The sequence below is a fragment of the Panthera leo genome, chromosome B1 (assembly GCF_018350215.1).
Source record: "Panthera leo isolate Ple1 chromosome B1, P.leo_Ple1_pat1.1, whole genome shotgun sequence".
NCBI lineage: Eukaryota > Metazoa > Chordata > Mammalia > Carnivora > Felidae > Panthera > Panthera leo.
In genome coordinates this window covers 44,198,514-44,222,929 of record NC_056682.1, presented here as the reverse complement: position 1 = coordinate 44,222,929, position 24,416 = coordinate 44,198,514, and the positions used below count along the sequence as shown (strand labels likewise).

At 49.4% G+C, this 24,416-nt stretch overlaps 1 protein-coding gene across 16 annotated transcripts in view; it reads right to left on the bottom strand.

Moving 5' to 3' along the window:
• Nucleotides 1-14,639, bottom strand: part of FGFR1 (fibroblast growth factor receptor 1) — a 50,086-nt gene extending 35,447 nt beyond the window's left edge. For 12 of the 16 annotated variants that reach the window (XM_042934823.1, XM_042934827.1, XM_042934826.1 and 9 more), the window contains exons 1-2: nt 13,784-13,801; nt 6,131-6,306 (exon numbers count right to left, since the gene is read on the bottom strand). In XM_042934823.1, the coding sequence (XP_042790757.1) occupies nt 6,131-6,218 (88 nt within the window). In that variant the 5' untranslated portion in view covers nt 6,219-6,306; nt 13,784-13,801. Of the gene's footprint in view, nt 1-6,130; nt 6,307-13,783; nt 13,802-14,006; nt 14,024-14,238; nt 14,257-14,552 lie in introns of those variants that run through there. The other 4 variants (XM_042934832.1, XM_042934833.1, XM_042934824.1 and 1 more) reach the window with 3 other exon arrangements.
• Nucleotides 14,640-24,416: the final 9,777 nt, after the last annotated feature.

Sequence of the window (24,416 nt, the reverse complement as noted above, 5' to 3'; positions counted from 1 at the left end):
CAGGCCCTTAAGAGTCCCGTTGAGCACTTAACTTTCAGCTAAATCACTTGGGGCCAGAGGGGAGGGTGTAGGGTGGGTGGGCAGAGAGAAGAGAATGTTTGCAGTAAGTCTGTAAATGAGCCATCTTTCCAGAATGAAAGGGAGGCCTGGGCAGCTGAACTCAGGAGACCAGGAGCGCCAGAGCAGCTGGACTTTCCCCGGTCAGCAGGGAGACACTTGTCTCGTTTCCAGGCTTCGGGGAAGGAAGGAAGAGGCAAAGGTGGTGTCTACAGGGTGAGCTGGAGCTCCCAGTGGCCTCAGAGGAACCAGGCGCTGTGAAAACAGGGCGCAGCTGCTGGTCAGGCTCTCTGACCCCGGACATGGCCCTCCCGGATAATGACTCCCCAGAACTCACTTCTCCCAAGGCCATCCATCACCACCCCAGACACAAGCCATCACTCACTGCTTCTGCCTGACCAGGAGCAAGCACCCTGGCTGAGCCCTGCTGACCTACCTCCATGCTGGGGCCACGGCATCCAAAGGAATCCTTGGCGCTCTCTCTTCAATTCCCGCCCACCCCAGACTAGGTAGTCACAGAAACCAGGTGACAAAATCCCAGCCTGATTCTTTGTTTGGGCTCCCTCCCCTCCCCCACCCGCAGCAAGGGCTCTGGACAGCCATTTGTTCTTCCCTGAGAAATTCCTCCTCCCTGACTTCGGGGAGCTGGCTGGCAAAGCCAGAGTGGAAAATCAGTGAAGCTAATAGTGTAGCAATGCAGAAGCCAGAGCCAAGAACACAGCCCTGGAGTGGCTTTGCTGCACTTGCCCCGTGTGGTCAAGCAGGACACGTGAGTGCTCCTCCTTCACATTCTCTCACAGGCTGAGCACTGGGTCTCCCTACCCCCACCCTGTTCAGCTCAGCTCTGGGAACACTTGCAAACATGCCCTTTCAAAAACACTCAGGCCTCCACTCTGGGGAAAAGGATGTGGGGCAGAGCGGATCCTCGGGGGAAACCTGGTAGGTAAGCACCCTACGGATTTCTACCGACCTAAATCCTGCACCCTTGTTTTCAAGTGGGTCACCCAACGTCGCCTTCTGCTCCATGTGATTCCCCTCGCCTTCTGGCTGAGGGAGGAGAAACTCCTCCTGAACATCCAGTGTGCGTTCAAAGCAGACAGGAAGAAATGATGTTGGGGGGCAGATGGGGCAGAGGGACGCTCCTGGATGTGTGCCCCAGTGTAGCCACGGGACACTGGTGCCCCGGCCATACCAATCAGCTGCAGCCTGTCCAAGGCAGGCAGTGGGATACCCTCTGGTACCTATTTGCGGCTCCCCCTGCAGCCAGGCTGAAATGCATACTCCTTAAGGCCAAAGACAGCTGTGGGACCCCCTGGTGGGTTGCCTGGGGTGGCCGGGGCCCTCCCACCTGAAGCTGGGGCAATGTCTCTGGTACTGCTTGTAGCCACCCCGCCACAGGCGCAGGTTTTGTGGAACACAAAGACAAAGCCTTGCTTTGTGGCGCTCGGCATCGAGGGGGCTTGCAGCCAGAAATGGAAACGTGCGGCTTTTCCATTAAGGGTAACCTCTCCCCCTTCAACCGGCCACCAGACTCCTTCAAATCTGGGTAGGTGGGAGGAGCAGGAAAACCCCAGCCCATTAAATCGCTTATTAGTTGCAGGTTTCTGAGTATGTACGCAAGTATTTTGAGACTGCAAGTCTCACACTGTCCCCTTGACCATGGGGTTTGGGGTGTTTAACCCACGTTACTACTGGAAAGGGGGCAGGACCCCCAGCCCCAACTGCAAGAAGCAAGCAGTTTTGGATTCACCCACGTGCTTTTCCAAGTCTTATTCTAAAGGAGAGAAAAATACACAGACACAACCCTCCTCAAGCTCAAAATCTCTTTCAAGTCAGTATTTCTCTTTTTAAAGGCGCATTTCTGCACCTCCACCCATGACCCAGGTTTAGTCTTTCCACACAACTCCCTCTCCCTCCTTCCTCAAGACCTGCTCTGAAACAAGCTTAGCCTCTTTACGATCCCAAACTAGAGAAAGGAAAGGAGAGGGAGGGACCAAGGGAGGCTGGTTTTCCTGGAACCCTTATTAAATCAACTTTCCAAGGACAGCCAGAAACTCCAGGCCCTCCCCACTCCCTCAGGAGCATTTGCAGACTGGGGGAGGGGCTCCCAACACACACACACACACACACACACACACACACACACACACACACACACAATTACAGAAGGCCCTTCTGAAGGGGAAAAGCTCTCTGTGGGAGCAGAGTTTGGGGTTTAAACTTTTGCACAAACCCTTTATACACAGATTATAGTCTTTTCTGAGGACAATAGCAGCATTATTATTTAATAATCAGCAGGGCTAAGACCATACAGTGATACTTTACCTTTGTGGGGTACCTTATGGTTTACAAAGCGCAGGGACAGATTTTCCCTAATGACCTCCCAGCAATTCTCTGAAGACTGTGGGGGGCACGTACTTTGCTATCACAAAGCTCAGGAGGGGTAAAGCTCTGTGAAAGAGCCACACTGCACCCACAGGGGGACTTAACCAAACAGGGATCTGGGACTTGTCCCCGGAGTCCAGTGGACTTCCACATCTGTGTCCTAAGGCATTCCACACCACCCAGGGAACAAGCCCCTCACCACGTGCTGTCTTCTGTGGGGTCCCAGGAAAAAGCACTCACAACTGTCATTTATTGCCCACTGACCATGTGCCAGGCACTGTGCTAAGAGCTCTGCACACATTCTTATTGGATCTTGGGAGCAGATGTTCATTATCATTATATTTTATAGAAGTTCCACACACAGGAACTTTCCCAAGAGTCAACAGTAAGAAGTGGTGCCAAAATCAAAACCAAGGCAATTGAGCAAACCTTATGTCCACACGAGACTTACACACAGATGTTCACAGGAGCTTTATTAATAACAACCAAACCTGTTAACCCAAGTGCCCATCAACCGGGGAATGGCTACACAGTCACCACATAATGCCATTATGTGAAATTCTAGAAGAGGCAAAGCTAGTCTATAGTGACAGAAAGTAGATCTTCGGTTGCTGGGGTCAATGCTGCATAGGTGACTGAATGCAGAGGGACCAGAGGGAAGTTTTGGAGGTGATGAAAATGTTCCCTACCTTGACTGGGGTGGTAGTCACATGGGACATTATATTCACCAAAACACACTATACCCTTAAAAATTGGTGTATTGGGGCACCAGGGTGGCTCAGTGGGTAAGCATCTGACTCTTGATTTGGGCTCAGGTCATGATCTTATGGTTTGTGGATTTGAGACCCGAGTGGGGCTATGCACTGACAGTGCAGAGCCTGCTTGGGATTCTCTCTCTCCTTCTCTCTCTCTGCGCCCTCGCCCCCGCTTGTGCTCTCTCTCAAAATAAATTATATTAAAAAAATGGATGTTATTTTTCAAAATGTAAATTATGCCTCAGTTGATTTTTTTTTAAATGGCGGTCTGACTTCAGTCTTCACTGCTGCAGAGCCCTCCTAATAGCCCCCTCCACCTTCCCTATTCCCTCCCTTCTGTTCCTGGCCTGTGTTTCCTCCTCATCAAGACCTTCAGCCCCCTGGCTCCACCCTCTATCACCGCCTGGGCTTCCTTTCTCAGGATCCACAGCCAGTGGATTCAGTGAACGTCTCGACACCCACCCCACCCCACAATTCCTTGGGCCTGAAACCCATACCATTCACTTACTCCATTCTCCATTTCTCAAGGGCAAAGGAGTTTGATAGAGAAAGATGAAGAAAAAAAAAAAGCACTTTAGGGCCCAACATAAATTCATATTCTCAAACCTCATCCAAGCCCTCCTTGCTTTTTGGACTCCCTTATTACCGTCTACACTGTGGCTGATCCAAATCTCTGCTCCTCATAAACCTTCTGCCCTAACTCACTCCTTTTACTTTCATTCTGTCTCTGTCTCAAATCACCCAGAGTTGACAGCCAACCTACTGAAACCCACAGATTCTATTTCTATAGTGTCTGCTGGTTTTCCCTTCCTTTACAACTCACGCCCCCCACTCTGGTTCCTTCCTCTAGCTAGACATTCAAAACAAACAGCTAAATAAACAGCTAACTCGTCTGTCTGGCAACTGTGGTAACAGCAGTAATAACTACCAAAACTTTACCTGTAGGTGTCTTATCTGGGTACCTCATTTAATGCTTTATTACTGTCCCCATTTTAAAGATGGGCAAACTAAGGGGCATCTGGGTGGCGTAGTCGGTTAAGTGTCCAACTTCGGCTCAGGTCTGATCTCACCATTTGTGAGTTCGAGCCCCACAAGGGGCTCTGTGCTGACAGCTCAGAGTGTGGAGTCTGTTTCGGATTCTGTGTCTCCCTCTCTCTCTGCCCTCCCCCCCTCACACTCTCTCTCTCTCTCTCAAAAATAAATAAACATTAAAACATTAAAAAGAAAAAGAAGATGGGCAAACTAAGTCTTAGTGTGCTTGAGTAATTTGTCAAAGCAAGTAATACAGATATTAAATGGCAGAGCAGGACTCAAACACAGACTTCTTCCCATCTATCCAAATTCAACTGCCAAGTTAATTTTCTGAAAGCTGGATCCACATCACTACCTGCTCAGAACTTTTTGAGATTCCTAGTATCTACCCATTTATTCCCAGTATCTACTCATTTAAGCATAGTGTCCTTAGCAGGGTGTTAAGGCCTTCCATATGCTAACGCAATTCAATTCTTCCAGGTATTACTCCCCACAACTACCTACTCACTGGGCAAGTCATTCTGTATACACCTTATACATCTTGCCTCAGCACCCTCATTCACACTAGTCTACCTGGAATGCCCTCCATTCCCCTCCAAACCAACCCCCCTTGGCTGTCATCCAACAAACCCTCACCCATCCCTCTAGACCCATCTCAAATGCTCTCTGCTCTCCTCTTCCTCTGCATTCCCACTGCATTGTTATGACTCCACTGTGTGGTTAAAACACAGTCTACCTTGTATTTAGTTACCTCTGTACTTATCTTCCTGATAATAAACTCCCTGTGGGCAGAGATGATCACTCCCACTTTGGGTCTCTGGCATGTTCTAGCTCAAGTCTTACGTTCAGCTCTGTCTCCGAATGCAACATTAGTCTGTGTGGTCCACCCAAGCACACCTTCCAGAAAGTCTCATGTGATCTTCCCCATCACCATGAGAGTAGACAAATATTTTCACTCATGATTTATCACTCAAACGGGTCCTGACAGTTGAGACTGATGGTTCTTTAAACTCAGCCACTACCTCACGTGCACACCTGAGCCTCTCGCCCACTGCCTGCCAACCTTCGTATTTGTGTGATGAGCCACCGAGTCACAAGCCACACTACCCTTTGGCAGCAGTAAGTTCTCACAGGCCCCTGAAAGCCACTAGGTGTGTTATATACCTGTAACCTCCATGAAGTACTTTCACAACTCCAGTAAATCCCATAAGCAAGTCCTTCTCGTTACTAATAATGTCTGACTTTGTAAGAAGCTATAGATCTCCAGGAGCATCCATGCACCATAATGCTCCCTGGCTTTCCGTCTCTCTGAAATCCCTCCAGTGGTGCGTATCCAAAGCAAACCGCTCGGCAGGCTTCCAACCACAGCCTGTCAGACATGGCCAAGGACGGCAAAATGGCAGGCACGTGGCCATGACTGCCAGCCCTCAAAGAAGATGGAACAATTGTCTTTGGAACAATTGTCTTTGAAACAATTTTCTAGAAGCCAGAGGTCTTTATCAAGCTCCCACACCCCTCAACATCCAAGTGTTAAACAAACAAATTCATAGGTCATTTGTGCCCCATTTTATGTCATCTAGGTTGGGGAATCAGCTCTTAGATCCCAATCAGAAGTTCTTTTTCAGGAAGAGAAAAGACTATATTTCCGCCCTAAGCAGGTCACCTCTGGCAAATGGACGTCACTAGCCTTTATGACCCCAGCCTCTGCTGAAGCTGGGTGTGTTTATAGCCAGGTGCAAACCAGCCCATGTATTTTGGAAGCCTCTCCTACAAAAAGGAGCCCTTTGCTCCATCCGGGGTGGAGCCTTGCCTTCCCGGTCAACCACAACATCACCTTTGTCCTAGCCTGCCAGGTCTCCGAGGCCCAGGAGTCCAGGCTGACCCCTCAGCCCATGCCTTACCTTGTTCGGGCAAGGTCGGGGCTGGCCTGGCAGTGCAGAGTGTGGCTGTGACCAGCACAGCCAAGAGGAGGTACTTCCAGCTCCACATCCCAGTTCTGCAGTTAGAGGTTGGTGACCAGGCTCCACACCTCCATGGAGACTCCGTCTTGAGCTTGATCCTCCTTTTCAAGCTGACTCTAAGGAAAGAACAAACCAAAAAGTTAGGAGAGTCTGCGTGGGAGGGGGGAGATAAGGAGAAAAAGGAGTTAAAGTGTGTCGCACAGTCACCCTGTCCAGAAGGGTGCTTAAAGCAAAAACTTACTCTTAAGGCACAAAGAAGGGAACTGTGATCCTGCCCCAATACTGAATTTGAGGTTATAGGCTTTAATTAGACAAAACAGTGCTTTAATTCAGCTCTCCGACTACTTCCTGAGTGTGGGCTACATGGCAAGCCTTGTTGGGAAAATTGTCGTGAAGTCCTCCAAGGCAAAAGCCCCAAGATGATTTATGCTGGGAAAGCAAAGAGCCTGGAGAAAATCCCCAAGAGTTCCGCCCCTTCACAGGCAAGGGCTCCACAGAGTGTGGTGGGGCTGCGGGAGGCCCCCCGCGTGCTGGTGCCCCTCCCAGTACACACTGCACTTCCTCCAGGGCAAACCAGCCCTTTGGTGAGGGGTAGAGAAGATGAAGAATTCTGGAACAAACCAAGGACTGGGAAACCAGTACAACGCTGACCTTCTCTGGACCTGTGCAACCAGGAAGCTGCAGTGAGTGATCTCCTGGGTTCTTTCTTTTGGTCTCTAACACCACACACATCGCAGGGATCTCTGGTTCTATGAAGTTCCCATATGGACAGAACACAACTCTCACCAACTCATAAAGGACCTCAAAGCACAGAACCACGAGGTGGACGCAATGCCCCTCCCCGACGCTGCAAGATGTCTAGCAGAAATGGTTACGCTGAAGAATACAAAGGTCCTTGCCGGGACCCATTCCAAAAAGCATGGACTGTAGCCCCTTACCCTCCTCAGGTTTGGAGTGGTAAAATTTTAAATACCCACTGAGGGTCTTAAGGATAGGATCGTTGCTGCTGCTAAGCATTTACCAAGTGCTAAGACTTTCTGGGCCCTGTTTGGACTGGGGTAGGAGTGACGTCTCCATATTATAGGTTGCTTCTGTCCTAAATGCTCCAAGGAACCATCCAAGTTATTTGGAGAATCCACTTCTCCGGAACATGCCCTAATGTGGTGCTTCAGCCCTGCCTCCTTGGAGCAGACAGGGCCCCTCATGAGTGAGTCAGTCCCCATGAGTGAGTCAGTCCCGGTTGGCAGAAAACCCCCAGATTCTTGGCTTCGTTCACAGGCGCTGGCTAGTGGGAGGAGGCATGTACTACCACTAGCTTCCTTCCAGGGCTTTACTAAAATTTGATAACTTCAAATCGTTAAATAAATAAACATTTCTCTTTCAATGTTCTAAATTTAGGAAAGGGACTTGAAGAGACAGAACAGGATATTTACTGAACACCTACTATGCATGAAGCATGTACTAGGTAAAATTTATACTTATAAAACATCTTCTCTTCCTCACTATACACTTTTGGGGGTAGGAATTACTATTCCCCTTTAAGGGATGGGGAAACTGAGACTCCAAGAGGTTGAGTACTTTGCTCCTGGCTATGCAGCTGGTAGGCAAAAGCACCGGGACACTCATCACTTGTTTTTAATGCTAAAGGACAGGGCCCAGGGGCCAAGTAGGGGTAAGCAAATCTGGCTCTATCTGGCACAAGCCCATTTTCTCCAAAGAGCATCTCTGTGTCATAAAGAAACCAAGCAGACATGGACAGACCCAAGGTAGCTCTGGAGATGGGAGCGCCTCAGTTCCTTCGCCTGAGAGAAGACCCTTGGAAGCAGATCACAGATCTGTCTAGGACCGTCTAAGGGCCGAGGATGGGGCACGGTCCCTGGCCTGGGACAGAAGCGATGCTTGCTACAACAGGGCGTCCGTAAGCCACATCCCACATCTCATTATGCCCCCAAAGATACACCAAACAAAAGATACAGGCTTGTCATCCAGAAAGGTACCCCTGGCTAAGAACCTAAGCATCACAGGAACCACCAGAGTAATGAATGAATTTTCAGTATCCAGTGGAAAGGGTGGTACCATGCTGAGGCGATTAAGCTTATTTTCAATGCAGCAGACAGGCGGCTTCCACCACCACTCAGCCACTCTGTCCCCCAAAAAGCCTCTCCGGCTCCCTCACAGGTGTGGCTGGCTGTGCTCAGCTCTGCTATCAGTGCATGTCAAACTCTTCTAGCTGCTTCTCTCCAGCTCAACCCCAAAAAGGTGCTTCTCTCTGGGCCTCAAGTCCCACATCTGTGAAACAAAGGACGTCAAGAAAACCCAGCCTCCCAGCACCAACCCCTGGAATGAGAAGGGTCCCCATTCCACAAACCTACAGAAAACACGGCGACCCAAACCACCAGTCCACATACTGTCTGGGACCCTAGAACTGTCACCTCTTCCTTTACCACACCCCCCTCTCCTTCTACTAATTAATGAATTCTTAAAATCCCCTAGGGACAGTCTTCCTCCTTCACTGCTGGACAGATGTGACCTGCAGCCTTGCAGGTGTACTCAGAAGCTTCCTCAGAGACCTTGCAGCTGGCTCTACCCTCAGTCTCTCCCATACCAGTCAGGTCTCCGGGGACCTGAAGCACCCCTTCCCCTCCCCCCCCCCGCCCCCCGCCAACCCCACCTGGGCACAGAGGTCCTCAACTGGGGACTGGAGGGGGGGGACACAACCTCTGCATTTCCCCACTTGTTGGAGGAGGTATTTGCCCAGCCTCCATCACAGGTGGTTAAGAGATCATATGGGCAGCATGGGTGAAAGAACCTGCCCTCTCCTAAGTACAAATCCATGTAAGGAATCATAGACACTGTGCTTTGAGTCATTCCTGGCCAGCACTCTCAGGAGACGTTGGTAACTGGTGGCAGAAGACACAAACTTCCTATCTTTACGAAGGTATTTCTCACTATCTGTCTTCAAACCCTATCCTCTAGACCTAGGTATCCCATGCAATGGCCACTAGCCACTTGTAGCTGCCAAGAACTTGCTTGGAATGTGGCTAATGTGAATTAGGACGTGCTAGAAATGAAACATACACACCAGACTTCAAAACTTGGGTGTGAAAAAAAGGAAGGTAAAGTATCTCATCAATAATTTTTTACATTGGTTACATGTTCAAATGATAGCATTTGGATTTATGAGGCTAAGTTAAATAGATTATTAAAATCTCAACCAATGAATTAATGAAAGTGAATTCCACCTGTTTCTTTTTTCTGAATTTCAAACATGGCTACTAGAAAAATCTAAGATTACATGTGGCTCGTGTTCTATTTCTTTTTTTTTTAATGCTCATTTTTTGAGAGAGACAGAGTGTGAGCTGGGGAGGGGCAGAGAGAGAGCGAGACAGAAAATCCAAAGCAGGCTCCAGGCTCTGAGCTGTCACCACAGAGCCCGATGCAGGGCTCGAACCCACAAACCATGAGATCATGACCTGAGCTGAAGTCGGACGCTTAATGGACTGAGCCACCCATCGTGCTTTATTTCTATGGGACAGCATGATCCTAGGCGATCTTCGTGCTCTGCCCTCTTCTTTGCCCTTCCCCCATCTTTAATGGGCCAAGCTTTATTCTCTGAATCCCACCTCAAAAACAAAACAAAAAACAAACAAAAAAAGCCCCCTACCTCTTCCACAAGTCTTTCTTGAGCCTTCTAGCTGAGGCTCTCATTCCTCCGAATTTCCAAAGTATCATGGGATCACAAGCTCCTTAAGAAGCAGGGTCTGTGCCTGACTAACTTTCGCTTAATACCCTTAGCACCCACGATCTGCATAGCAGATGCTGACACATTTGTTAATTGGATGAGTAAGTGAATGAAGGAAAGGCTGATTGAAAAGAAACTGATACAGATCATCTTTTTTTTTTTTTTTTTTAGTTTACGTATTTTGAGAGAGAGCAGGGGAGGGGCAGAGAGAGAGGAAGAGAGAATCTCAAGCAGGTTTCATATTGCTGGTGCAGAGCCTGACTCGAGGCTCGAACTCACAAAACGTGAGATCATGACCTGAGCCGAAAAGGGTCCTACGCTTAACCCACTGAGCCACCCAGGCGCCCCCAGATACTCTTGAGGAAAAGAGGTTGCCAATGCCACATAAAAGCAATAGTCAAATACTCCTTCTTAGCCAGCCAAACTCTATCTCAAAAAATACCAAATGAGACATTTTCTAAACATTTTGATTCCTCAGAATTGAGGAAGTAACATCAAAACGTTCATCCCTTTAGATGGGAAGAAGATTGACTTCTTAACAGAAATGGTCGCACTCCCCCAAAGTGAGTATTCTCTACTCACTGTTGAGAGTACCAGGGCAAATAATTAATAGACACCAGAAAAAAGTTATGCAGCTCAGCTTGTAAAATTTTTGTTGGTCCAAGGGAGACACTGTTTTTTTTTTAACAATATTTTATTTACTTATTTATTTATTTTTTGAGCAATAGAGCACAGCAGGGCAGGGGCAGAGAGAGAGGAGAACACAGGATCCAAAGCAGGCTCCATGCTGAGAGCATAGAGCCCAATGCGGGGAACCATGAGATCCTGACCTGAGGCAAAGTCAGACGCTTAACGGACTGAGCCACCCAGGTGCCCCAATGGAAACACTATAAATGTTGAGTCTTTATAAAAAATGTGTCCAATGTCCTTGGGAGGGAGGTATACCAAAAATTAATAATAATAAGTGAAATACTAATTGCTCCACCATAACCTGGGAAACCTTGCTTTTGAAGACAAAATGGACTGGTGGAACACCACCATATTCACCATATTCTTGGAGTTGTTCACCCAAGTGACAGCTATTTACCTGGGAGGCGGGGGGGAGGGGGGCGCATAGGGAAGACCAAATATAACTTCTTTAATTGCAAGAAGTGGTAGTGACAGAGAATTTCTGTTTAAGGTAAATGCAAGCTGAGGGAAAAAAGCACATATGCTGGCCCAAGTCTGGAATTTAATCCTCTCTGGAAACACCAGAATCTTCTCTAAAGCTCTACATCTGGACTCCCACCAGTCCTTGGTGCATCCAGACCTTTGACAAAGCTCTTGGGAAGACAAATGCAAGGCAAATTTCCCAAGAGGAAATTAAACTCATCTCAAGGGATGAGGCTTTTTCAGAACAAGACATTTGAATCAATTCTATCTACCTTTGTTGACTCTAGCAGGCTCAAACTTTCTCAGGAAGCTCTTCCCTAACAGCCATCTTGATGAAAGAGATTTAAAAATGGAGGCAAGTAGAGTGTGTTCAGAGAAGCTGGCTCATGGGAGCAAATCCCCTGCTTTAGGAGTCTTTTTTTCAGGTCAATGCCCCAAACACAAAGCATACAACTAAAAGCAAAAACCCGCAGATTTTCCTTGGGTCTCCATGGCTGGAATCTGCCTACTCAATGCTCAGTGTGCTCTTTCTGCCCTCTGGAGTCCAAGCTAGCTCAGGCTTAGGTATACCTTGATGTACTCTAATCTCCCTCAAGACACGAGGACAACAGCATCTGCAATGTTCCTACTCTATTTCTTCCTGTGCTTTTGCTTCACTTGCTCTTCTACTGGAACTTTCTAAGTTCAAGGAACTTTGACCAAGGAAAAGAAGTACCCAAGGCTGTCTACTTTGGAACCAAAGTAAGTGGTGCCCCCTCTGGCCCAAATCCCATTAGTGAAAACGTCTACAAAATGGGCATTTGTACAGGCACGGTAAACGCAGGCAGTGAAAGCACACATGTCCAAGTGGCTCTCCATCCGGATGGCCCTCATTAAAGAGCTGACACTTGGCTATGACTAACAGTGAATGCAACAGATATTTCAAGGAGCTTGTCACTGATGCAGTATGTAACCAACCCTGCTAGAGCCAGGCCCCAGCAACCTCCTGACCCCAAACACCCTGTGCTCCTCCAGGGGTCAGCGGCAGCCCTGGAGCTTCTCCCAACTGGGGTGGGGTGGAATACATAAACAAGTCATTAGAGGGGCAGGCCATCAGGACAGACAGTTGGCAATGGCTCTCCCTTGGTCACTGCAAGGAAAGGAGATGACCCAGGCTTGGGGGTAATTAGCTAGACTGAGACACGTCCCACGGGGCCCTGCTACTTAGCTTTTAAAGCCTCAGAGAGGAAACCAGGAGGCTGGGCCCAGGGGGAAAATGGCCACTTTCTGCTAAACAGTCTCAAGGCTAAGGTTCTACAGTTTAGACGCTATTCCAAAAAAAGCGCTGGTCCGGAGGTGCAAAGGGCAGGGCACATCTGCGGAGGAAACAGTCACCTTAATTACCATGTCTAGAGAAAGTGCGATTTCATTACAGCCTCCAAACTACCGCCCAAAGGAGGAAACCAGAGAAGTGTTTTCAATTTGAAAGAGACTGGAAAAGAGAGGGTGAGAGCGACCAACTCTCCCCACCCTCCCGCAACTTTGGACCATAAGGTGCCTTCCTACCTCAAAGGCTATTACAAAACAAAAACAAAAACAACACACACACACACACACACACACACACACCCTCAACAATCCAACGCCGCGCTTTCAACCCTGTAGCCCTTAAGAGGTAAAATGTCTCACTTCAGTTTCCAGCCCACAGAACGACTTTAAAACGCCCAAGGAGAGCCCCCAGCAGCAACAGCGGCCGCCCCCCTCCCATGCCCCCCGCAGCTGCGCCCCGGGCTCAATCCAGGGAGGGTGGAAAAGGAACGCGTGACGCCACCACGGGGCGGTCAGACACCGACGGCGAGCTACGGACAGGGTCAGAAACCCTGGCTGCTCCAGCTCTAACTGAAGGGACGGAAAAAGGAATGCTATGGTTCCAGAAACTTCCGTCAGGGCCAGTTCTGGGTCAAACCCATGGCCAAACAGGCCACCTCCAGCAGAACCGTTCCCAAGTGCCACCGCCCCTAAAATCGTGGCCCCATCTCCCACGACGCCTTTTTCCGGCACAATCTAGACAGCATCTCCACCATCAGATTCGAAATAACTTGGGATCCAGAGTAACTCTCTCTTCTCCTCTCCAAGTCTCAAAAAAATTTTAAAGAGGGAGGTGGTAAGGACAAGTTGAAGAACAGCAGTTTTAATTTGGGTGAGGGGGAAGGGAGGGAGAGGGATATTAATGTGGCTGCGGTGTGGGGCGAAACGGAACCAGATGCAGCTGCTACATCTGGAAAATGGGGGAAAAAAGTGTTGGGGGAAAAAGACACCGCAGAAATTTTTTTGGTGGACCAATAGCTTCTGGGCCCAGAAAGAAGCAAGCTTCAACCACCACCACCCCCTCCACCCCCGCGCGAAGGTGTCTGGCTGCCTTCATAGGATATGTGTTAAATGAACTCCGTCTACAATGCCAATAAATTCCTCTGCAAACGAGGGTTCCTCTTTTCCCAACCCCAAACATAACGGGAGGCGGGAGCAGGGCGGGCAGAGGGTCTGAGCCAGAGAAGCAACAAGCAGCGCTGCCGAGTGAACCGCACCGGGCAAAACCCTCATCCCTTCCCCCACCTCCTAGAACCAGATTGGAACTGAACGTTCCCCTCCCCCCCCCACCCGACCCCATAATGGGGCTTAACATCACCCGCTGGGCGCCCTCCCTTCCCCAAACTTCCGACCTTTTCTGAGATCGACTAAGTAGAAGAACCCCCTCTGGAAAAGGGAATTCCTTTCTCGCTCTCCGCTACAGCCGATTCAGCCATTTGGTGACGACACCTCCTTAAAACCTATTCGAGGAGAGGCTAACCTACCCCTCCACTTCCTTCCTTCTTCATATCCCCATCCACCCACCCGCAACTCCGACCCCAGACTTCCCCGGGGTGGGAAAGGACTCAGAAATACCTCGGGTTTTTACCGTTCCACCCAAAGCTACCTGCTGAATTGGGGTGAGTCCCCACTGGTGGATTAAAAAGAGATGGGCTGGAATGCAACACACACACACACACACACACACACACACACACACACGCACACCCCCATCTCGCTGCCCACTCCCGCCCTCCCTCTCCAGTCCGAGGAAACCGAGAGCCGCCGCCGCCGCCTTCGCCCCGGCCCTGTCCCTCCCAGGTCTCACCGCGGAGCCGCCGCCGCCTCGCCAGCTCCCCAGCGCGAGTTGGCGGAAAAGTTGGGCGGCAGGAGGAGCGGCGGGACCAGCGCGGGGAGGGGGCGCAGAAGGCGACGCGAGCGGGGAGCTGGGAGGGGAGACAAAAGGGGGGCGCAGAGCGCTGGGAAGGGAGTCAGGAGGTGGAGGGGGCGCGTAACCAGTGGAGGGAGGCGCCGGACCCAACTGGGCTGCGGCGGGGGAAGCGCGCAGCCAGGAGGCTCCAGCGCCGGGGGCCGCTCGGGACGCCAAGCCCGCCCCGGATCTGCGGGCGCCGCGGCTCTTACCTCACTCGGCGCTGCGGTTCCGCCTCTGGAGAGTCCGCCGTGGCTTGTGCGGGCGGGCGGGCGCCCGCGTCCCGGGCTCCGGCCCGCCGCCCCCGGGCTCCGCTCGGGTCCTGGCGGGGCCGCGAGAGCCCCGCGGCCGGCGCTCGACTCCCGGTGGCGCTCGGTGCTCTGCGCCTCCAGCCCGGGCGGGAACAATGGAGCCGGAGCTGGTGCCCCGGAGGCGGGGCGGGGGGAGGGCTCCCGTCCGCCGCCCGGGGTCTCCAGACCCTGTGGCCCCCCTCTCCGGAACCGGGCGGCGGCGCCTCACGCTTCTCGCAGACCCGGCTTCATCGCCCTGAGGGGTTCCCGGCGCCGCGGCGTGCCCGACTGCAGCACTAGGACGGTGCGCGCTGCGGGGCGCCCCTCGGACCGGCGAAAAGTCCTCGGTCTCCGCTGCTTTTCCAGCTGCGGCGCGCGCTCGCGCCCGGAGAAGGCGAGGTCGCCGCAATGCGCTAAACAGAGTCTCGGTCCAGTCGGGACGTTGCCGCCCAGCTCCGGGCACAGCCTGGGCTCCTCCGCGCGCTGCGGCTGGACCAGAGTCCGGGCTCCCGCTCGCCGCCGCCCGCTGCCCAGGCCGCCGCAGCAGTACCCGCAGGAGCGCTCCGAGCGCTGTGCGCCGGAGAGGCGCGAGGGCTCGCTCTCTCACTCCCACCCGCGCTAGTCCCACCCCCTCCTCCTCCCCCTGCTGCTGCCTGCTGGGCCTTGTAGTTCCCAGCCGCGGCCCCCGAGCCGGGGGAGCGGGCCCAGCGGCGCGGCGCTCTGCGGCTGCTTTGCTGCAGCCTGGTCTCCCTGGGCGCGCGTGCCCCTGCATCTGAGCACCGCCAGGAGGGCGCCCGAATTTCAGGCAGTGGACACAGAAGCGGTTTGGGGGTGAGGTGGGGAGACGCTGTAATCCCGAGGTTTGACTTGCTAGCCCCTGCTTTGGAATCGCACTTGACTGTGTGCCTTGGGGAAATGATTCACTCTAAATCTGTTTTCTCTCTATGAAAAGGTGGATAATAGTGCTTTCCATATAGAGTTGAGGATTAAATGAGGGCCTGCCACATAGTTAACACTCAATAAATACAAGCTTTTTTATTCACGAGAGGATCTATCCCCTCTTTAGACCCTTCCCTTCCATCTCACTTGCCCCAGCCACAGAGTTTAGGTTTTGAGGTCTACGCAAAGCTGGGCCCTGTGAATTCTACGGCACCATTCTTGGCCTCCAGAAGTCTTCCACCTGCAGTGACTTTTAGGAAGCAAAGAGTGAGCGATGGGAGCTGGGCATGCTGTTGGTTTGGAAATTAGTCGAAACCCACCCAGAATACCCGAAGAAAAGGCTCTGTGGAACCTGAGGAAAAGTGGCTCAGATGCCCTTTCCTCTGGATCCTTCCCCTGTAAGCTAGTGGTTCCCTAATCCAGATGGACACTAGTCCTCTGGGGAACTTCTAAAAAAATACAAATTTTAGGACCTGCTCAGACTTAAGGAACTAGGCTGTGCCAGGAAGGGGTCAAGAGTCTATATTTTTTTCTGAGGCTCCCAGAGTGCCAGGTTGGGGCCATTGGGAGGGTGAGAAGTGTGCCACAGGAAGTATGAAAGATATATCCATTCTGGTCCCCTGCTTACAAACTGGTTGACTTTAGACAAGTTATACATCTGAAAAAAATCAAGACTTGTTTACCTATTTCCCCCTAGCTGGATGATTGTCATGAGAATCAAAGAAAATAATGGATGTCAGTGCACCAAGTGTTACACAAATACAAGTCACTGTCAGTTAAGGTAGGGCTAATACCTCATTGCCACCCCCCACAAAACCCCTCGAATTTGTGGAAGCTGGAATACTGAATGAGATTAACCACCGGCACCCCAAATGTAAGGAAATGAGCTGTTATTTTTCTATTTGACCAGCATGTGAAAGAATAGTGACTATCATGGTGTCATTCACATAGTAGGAGATCAATAGATGTTTATTGACTGACTAGAGATATTCAATAAATATTTGTTGAATGGATGAGTACATTAAAAACTAAATAAAAAAAACTAAATAAAAAGCAGGAACACACGTATTTGCAGAATAAATCAATTTTAGCCATGGTTATAGATTTATTCCCCCTACAAGCCTATTCCCTGACCCCCCCCCCCCAGCCACCCACCCCGATCCTTCAACTTTTCAGCTCCTAATCAGGCTCTGTTTATCCTCCCATAGAAGCTGCTCTCCCATTAGACCTTCCTCATTTTAAATAATGCTCATTCCAGACACATAAGAAAGCCAAACTCACATCCCTCCCCCTTAGAGAGGCCTTCCCTGCCACTCCCAGCCCTGTCAGTCCCTGGAATTCTCCTGACCTTCTGGTCTATCCCACTGATCTGACACTTAACTTTGTTAGTCATCTTTTTTAAACCTTTCTCTCTAACTAGTTTCCAAGCTATACCAAGGCAAGGATCCCATCTAAGTGTCTGACGAGTTTAGGGAGCTACTTGGGAGGTGTTCCATACGTATTTGTTGTTGGTGGACTTGATGAGAGTAACGAACCCGCCAGAGGAGGAAATACAACTTGAGGGAATATAATTGGGAAGTCAAGCCAGGGAGAATCCAGTGTTTACATCAATATCCAATGACTATTTTCCGACTCTATTACTCAAAGACAATATATCCCCCTTCCTCTCTTATGAGTCTCCTAAAACGGGGAGTTTTTAATCCAGCCTTTTTTCCCCCTTTGATTTGGAAGCATTTTAGGAGTATCTTGAACCCAAATGAGAAGGCTGAAGAACGTGTCCTTGATTGAAACAGAAAGAGAATGATCTAAAAGTCTGTGTGCCTGCTGCTGAGAGGCATAGACATACTACTGAACAAATTTCTCTATAGATTTAGCAAGAAATCAAAATGAAAGCAAGTGGCCACCTTGACAGCTCTCCTCCCTCCAGTTCTCAAGGAAACAGCCAATGACAGCAGAATGGAGAAGGTGAGAAACCTAGGAAAGAATGGGCCATCCACAGACTACAGACGCAGCTCCTGAATAATTGAGAGCTGGCTGCTTCCTTCCAGCCCAACTCCCCTTCCCAGCGACTCTTCCCCCCCTTGTCTTTCTGAAACGCAGACCCTTCACTTTAGGACAGGCCCCAGGACATTGAAGGGAGAACATCCCCAGTTCTGAGTGTCAGCCCTGAGTGGCTCCAGGCAACGGGGGTCAGCCGGCAGCTCTGGCGGCCTCTGTCCTGCTCTGAGGACTCCTGGCACCTTGCCTCCCCACACAGAAATGTAATCTTCCCTCCGAGATAACAAAGAGCTGGGAGGGTCAGGGAGGATTTGTAGGCCCCTTGCCCTGCCAGCTAGATGTCTGAGGGGGAGACAAAGGCCCTCATGCTCCAGGACCTGATAACCAGTTGGGGGCCTGTTGCCTCCTGGATCTGTGGGAGGAGGGAACCGGTGCTGAATGAAATCGAGGGAAACGGAGCTCTCCCCAAAGCCCCATCGGTTCTCTTTGTTTCGGATGCTGCAGAAAATCCCTTCCTTCTTCTGCCAGCCACTTGTGGCCTCACAGTTCTTCCACGGAGAAGGGCTGTCTCCCCAGCGCTCCCCTGCTCCATCTGAGTTTAGTTATCTTAGGGCTCGACTGTTCCCCCCAGAGATAAGCACCCCCACAACACTGGACTGGTACCGCCGAGTTAACACCTCCCTGTCACAGGAGTAGTTAGGGGAGAGGCAGGCAACATCTCTATGGGGTCGAGATTGGGCCAGAGAGCTGCTCCAGCCGGCCTTGGGAGTCCCTCAGACTAGAGGGAGCAGGCAGCGTCACAGCTCCTAGGACTGGATGCTGGATGGGTTTCAGGAGGAGGGAACTGTCTGGGTTTTTGCCTACAAAGTGGATGTTCACAGGTCCCTGGGAGCAGGTGGGCAGCCAGGCCTTTTGCCCAGGCCCCTGGAGTTAGGAAGCAGCCGTCAGTTACCATCTGGCTGCCATTTGGTGACCCCTGGCTGTTCTGGGCGCAGCTTCAGCATATCGGGAAAGGGAGGGTCTTGTTTGGCTTGGTGTTTTTGTAAATAACATTTCACTCTGTCCTACCAACTGGGAGTGGGAAAGGGAATTTGCAATAGTGGCAGCTCAGCCTGTCTGGCCCTAATGCAACATTTATTCCCCGAACCTTGGGGTGGGGAGGGGGGGGACATGTCTCATGTGTCAGGCACTGTGCTAGGCACTGTGCATCCCAAGATGCGAGAGGAGGGTACAGTCTCAGGGAGCACCCAGTCTTGTGGCAGAGACCCAGTGTTACAAGCAGTGCCATGCCAGGCACACCTACAGGGTGTTTGAGAAAGAGAGATCAGGAAAGGAGACGACTGGAGGGAAGTGATGCCTGAATCTTGAGAGACGACAAGCAGCATGTGGAAGTAGACAAACTCATCTGGGGTAACTGAGCAGTACAAGACTGGAGAGTATATGCAGAGGCATTGAAGCTTCTATATGATCTTGCCCTGAGGGGATGAACTCAGGTCTCTGGGATCAAACAGGTTTTGGTCCCAATTCTGCCACTGCTTTCTGGCTGTGTGATCTTGGGCAAGTTACTTAACTCCATTTCCTCAGGGGTGTCATGAGAATAACAATGGTACCCTTTCCTTCAAAAAACTGCCGAAAAGATTAAATGAGATAGCACATGTAATGTACTTGGCAGAATGTTGGGCACATAGTAAGTGCTCAATAAATGGTGGTCACTGTGGTTCTATTTTAGCCCAAGAGCTTTCCTGCAGCTCAAGACACCTCTTTAAGAGTCCATTTTCCAGGTATCTTTGTGGTGTTATTATACGGTCACCACCACCCTCAGATTCTGTGTCCCCCAAGACCGGCTGCAAAAAATTATATTTTCCCTGCTAATCTTCCCCTTCCTTGCTAACCTCACAGGACAAGCAGCCCCTTCTGCTGTAGGTTTTACTGTGAAACAGGAAGATGACAACAGGAACATGTATGTAGAAGCTAACAGAACGTATAAAACCTCAGAGCCATGTCCCTTGTCTAGCTTTCAGACTCCCTTCAGAATGTTCACTAAGAACCAGCTGGCCTTTTGTCCTCTGCTTTTTTTCCAAGCTCCCTAAACTCTTCCCTCTTTCTGACTCTAGCTTACAAACCTTCTTCCAGTAAAAGCGGCTCATCCAAAGCACTGTGCTGGGGACTGGAGAGGTGACAGGATGGCAGGAGCAGAGCGGTGGACCATTTGCATTTCTGAGGACTCCCCAGGAGTAAGAGGACCCGGTTCCTCAGGGTTCTACCCGGCCTAGGGACAAAGATCAAAGTTTCAGGGTTAGACAGGGATATCTGAGGATTCAACTTTGAAATGGATTCCATCCAAGGATATGCTAACAAAGTTGCAGATGACCTCTCCTGGGTTGTTAAGAACTTTTGGTGATATTGGAATGAGTGGCATCAGGGAGCAAGAGAATTTAAAAATAGACAGCATTCCCCCAGGTAGGTTAAAAAAGATAGATATGTCTTTTAAAAGATTAAAAGATGAAGGTGTTGTGAGGGTGTGGGAAAACGGGCACTTAGAACCATTGTTGGTGGGAGTGCTGCTTGATAGCCTCTTTGGGGCCATTTGATAATATTTATCAACATTTAATGGGTATACATTTTACATACTCTTTGACTCAGCAATTCTTCTAGAAATATAATGTATAGATGTCCTTGCATATGTCCAGAAAGACTGTGTATATAATACATATACAGTGATAATCATTGCAGTATTGTCTGTGACTGCAAAGCACTGAAAATGTACATGTGCACCATCTGACTGTTCTTCCATAAGGGACTTGGTGAAATAAATCATGGTACACCCCTAAGTGCAAAATTGTGCATCTGTTAAAAGGAATGAGATGTATCTGTATGTACTAACACGGAGGGGAAAGAGCATGAAGCTTTGTATTTTGTATATAAGAGATCATTTATGGGGCACCTGGTTGGCTCAGTCAGTAGAGCTTGTGACTCTTGATCTCAGGATTGTGTCTAAAAAAAGACATCACTTGTAAAAAAAAAAAAAAAAAAAAAACGACATGGGCACATACACCCTCACATATGCAGACACCTACACACATATATGCTTATCTATATATAGATACCTAGAAGGAAACACACATATACACAACTGATGAATTGATTAGGAATTCAAGGGGTAGGAAGTGAACTTTTAGACTACGCCCCTTGGCACTATTTAAAAATTTCATCATGTACCATACTTTTCCTCCCTAATTGGATTTCATTATTCTGTTTTAAACAGAGCAAAGATCTATTAAGCAAGCTGTTAATAGTGGTTTTGTTTGGGATGTGATTACAGAAGGCTTACTCTTTCCTTTCCTTTCCTTTCTTTTTCCTTTCCTTTCCTTTCCTTTCCTTTCCTTTCCTTTTCTTTTTTCCTTTCCTTTCCTTTCCTTTCCTTTCCTTTCCTTTCCTTTTTTTTCTTTCCTTTCCTTTCCTTTTTCTTGTTTGAGGCTTACACTTTCTTTTTTACATACCTTTGTATCATTTGAATTTTTTGCAAGGAGTGTGTTCACAGGGTCACCTGGATGTTTGAGCGAGTTGTGTCCTGTGTGAGTATTTCAGGGGCTGACATGCTGTGTGCTGTTGCAGGGTTACATCTGCCCAGAGGAAGTAGTACCTTCTTCCAACATGTATGTAGAAGCTAACAGAACGTATAAAGTCTATAAATGCTCAGAGGCATTTGGCCCTGACCGTGTACTACTTTTATGATTAGCAATTTAGAAAAAGCAAACATGCTCTAAGTGATATAATTTTATCTTTGGGCAAGAAGAGAGATTGTGGAGAACTGCCCTGCCAGGTGCAAGTCCATTTGGACAACATTTAAAAATTTTTTCTTGGGGTGCGTGGGTGGCTCAGTCGGTTGGGCGTCCGACTTCAGCTCGGGTCATTATCTCACAGTCCGTGGGTTTGAGCCCCACATTGGGCTCTGTGCTGACAGCTCAGAGCCTGTAGCCTGCTTCAGGTTCTGTGTCTCCCTCTCTTTCTGCCCCTCCCCTGCTTGTGCTCTGTCTTTCTCTCTTTCAAAAATAATAAAATAAAAACATTAAAACAATGTTTTGTTTTGAGGTCACAAAACTAATATTTAATGAATGTTTGCTGTGAGCAGGCCCCTTGCTTTTACATCACTCATCTCATTTAAACCTCACAACAATGAGGTAGACGCAACTGTTAGGTCCCATTTCACAGGTGAGAAAACTGAGGCTTACAGAGAGGAAGTAGCCCCACAAGTGGTTAGGTAAAGAAGCAAGGCTACAAATCCAGACGGCCTGACTCCAGAGCCTTTTGTTGCTGGCCATTTCACCTCAGGAGAAGAGGATGCTCTTGATTAAGTGTCTACAGAAGGAAATTTAAAACCGCTCTTCCTTTAAAAAATTCAATTATAAAAAAAAAATGTTTAAACCACACCAAACGGAACTGTAGCAGTTTGAGTGTGTGTTTTAAAGAGAACTTGTTACTAATCTGCTTGAATCAACACCTGGGCCATTTTTCTAAAACAGTTCAGCCTTATAGGATGTTGTGACTCTGTGTGTGTGTGTGTGTGTGTGTGTGTGTGTGTGTGTGTGCGCGCGCATGCAAGCCCATATGTGTAAGGAGGGGGTGGTAGGAAAAAAAGGGCTGCAATCTGACAGCTTATGGGCCCAAGTCTCCGTGTCACCTAGGGGTGTCCCTAGGTTTCAGAATTACTCTGCTCAAGTTCAGCTGGTCCTGTTGGAGGTGTTGTTCAGGAATGAGGAGTTAATGCTGCAGCAGAGGCTGGTGGAAAACATGGAAGGCGTTTTTCAGGAGACTCAACCAGCCAGTGCAGAGACTGTATTTTAAGTAACCCTATCTCTGTTACAAATAGGCCCACAGAGAATTGAGATGGAAAGACTCTTTCAAATCAAATGTGCTTTCTGCTAGGTATGTTTCAAGTTTATTTTTCATTTACATCTTTTTTCCATACCCCATACCCCGGCTCACTTATAATTCCATCTCCTTCTGCCTTTCAAAGTGTTGAGGAGCGAGGGGCAGTGTTCTGAGCAGAGAAAGGATTTGATCTTTCACTTTACTGCCAGTTTAGTTTCACCAGGAAACTCTTGCTTGGCTGCAGCGTTCCCTCACCTCTGTGAAAGATCTCAGAGGCAGTCCCCTGCCCCTGCCTCCTACCTTCCCAGGAGTATAATTCAGGTCACCGGTTGTCCAAATTAGAGCTGTGCTTGATGCTATGACTTCAAGCCAAGGTCTTAAATGCAGTAAGCATTATTCTCTCTCTCTTTTTAATGTTTATTTATTTATTTTGAGAGACACACAGAGAGAGAGAGAGAGAGAGAGAGAGAGAGAGAGAGAGAGAGAGAATGAGTGGGGGAGGGGCAGAGAAAGAGGGAGAGAGAGTCCCAAGCAGGCTACGTTCTATCAGCACAGAGCCCCATGCAGGGCTCGAACCCACGAGCCGTGAGATCATACCTGAGCTGAGCTCAAGAGTGGGTCGCTTGACTGAGCCACCCAGGCGCCCCAATGCCGTAAGCATTATTAAAACAGAAAGTTTGTTATGGCAAAAAGTTGAATATGGAGGGGAAGGAAAAGAACAAGTACTCAACTCATCCTTCATGTCCCTGTCACTAAGCCTGTCCTTCCGCCGAGAAGGCCACCCCGCCACGGCAACAGCGCCCTGGCAGTCAGCCCTGGAGCTACAAGGCCTCTCTTGCCACCTTACTGGAGACTCGGACAGACTTGCTGATGCGGCCTCAGCTCAGTGACTTCTTCCTTCCTGCTTTTATGTTGAAGCTCTGGGAAGGGAGCCAGGACATTTGATGATGTTTGTTTCTGCAGATACTCCACTCCCTTTTTTTCCTTCCAGATCAGATTATCGTGTGTTGGTGGCAGCAAGAAACAGTGTTGATGACAGGTAAGGGGCTTCTGGGAGCACGCTGGGACAATAAATGCACGCCCAACTTTGTCCAGACTGTGGGTCACATTGCCCCTGGCCCTGATTGAAGGCACTTTGTCCTGGGACTGTGGAGCAGTTATGCCCTCTTCCTGCCCTCCTTTTCCTGTTTCTGCTTCAGGTGGCCTTTTATTTGAGCTCTAAAGCCTGTTGGAGGATCTAAATGAGACTTCTCTAGCCTTGATCAAAAATACAGAATAACAGACACCTCCTTAGCCCTTTTGCTTCACTGACTTGCCAGTATTCCCCTGGGGCTAGGTAAACCCTGGTCTGTCCAGCCTATGATTTTTTTTTTTTTTTTTTTTTTTTTTTTTTTGTCACCTTGGCAAGTTTAGCAGCCTCTTGGGGCCTCACCACTTCCTTGACTGTAAAATGGATATGTAGGGTTGTGGAGATGAAAAACAATCCATCTAAAGCCCTGCACGCGGTGCCTGACACATAGTAGGTGCTCATTAAATGTGGACTATCTTTACCTGAGCTACTCTACAGTGTACCAGGAGTCACTGAGGGGCTGGAAGGCCTGAACAATGCTCCAGCTTCAAATTCGGACTTTTGGGACGTGCATATCAGGGTAGGCACCCCTCTGAACAGTTCTAAGGCCAGCACGCAGATTTATCCCAGTTTGGGTATAAAGAGGCAGGGGTGGGGGTGGGTTCCTTTACTCTCCTTCTTCCCACCACCATCAGTGATCTTCATCTGCCCTCATACCCACCCAGCATCTCATCCTGAAAGGCACCCACTGCACCCAGTTTCATAAAGACAGTTATCAAAGAAAAAGTGATTGAGGCAGAAAAAAAAGGTGAGCCATCAGGGATAATGAAACAGATTGGTGATTCTCAAATTCCTTTTTTCTCAATAAGCTCCCTGGCAGTCTCTCTCTCTCTCTCCCTTTCTCTCTC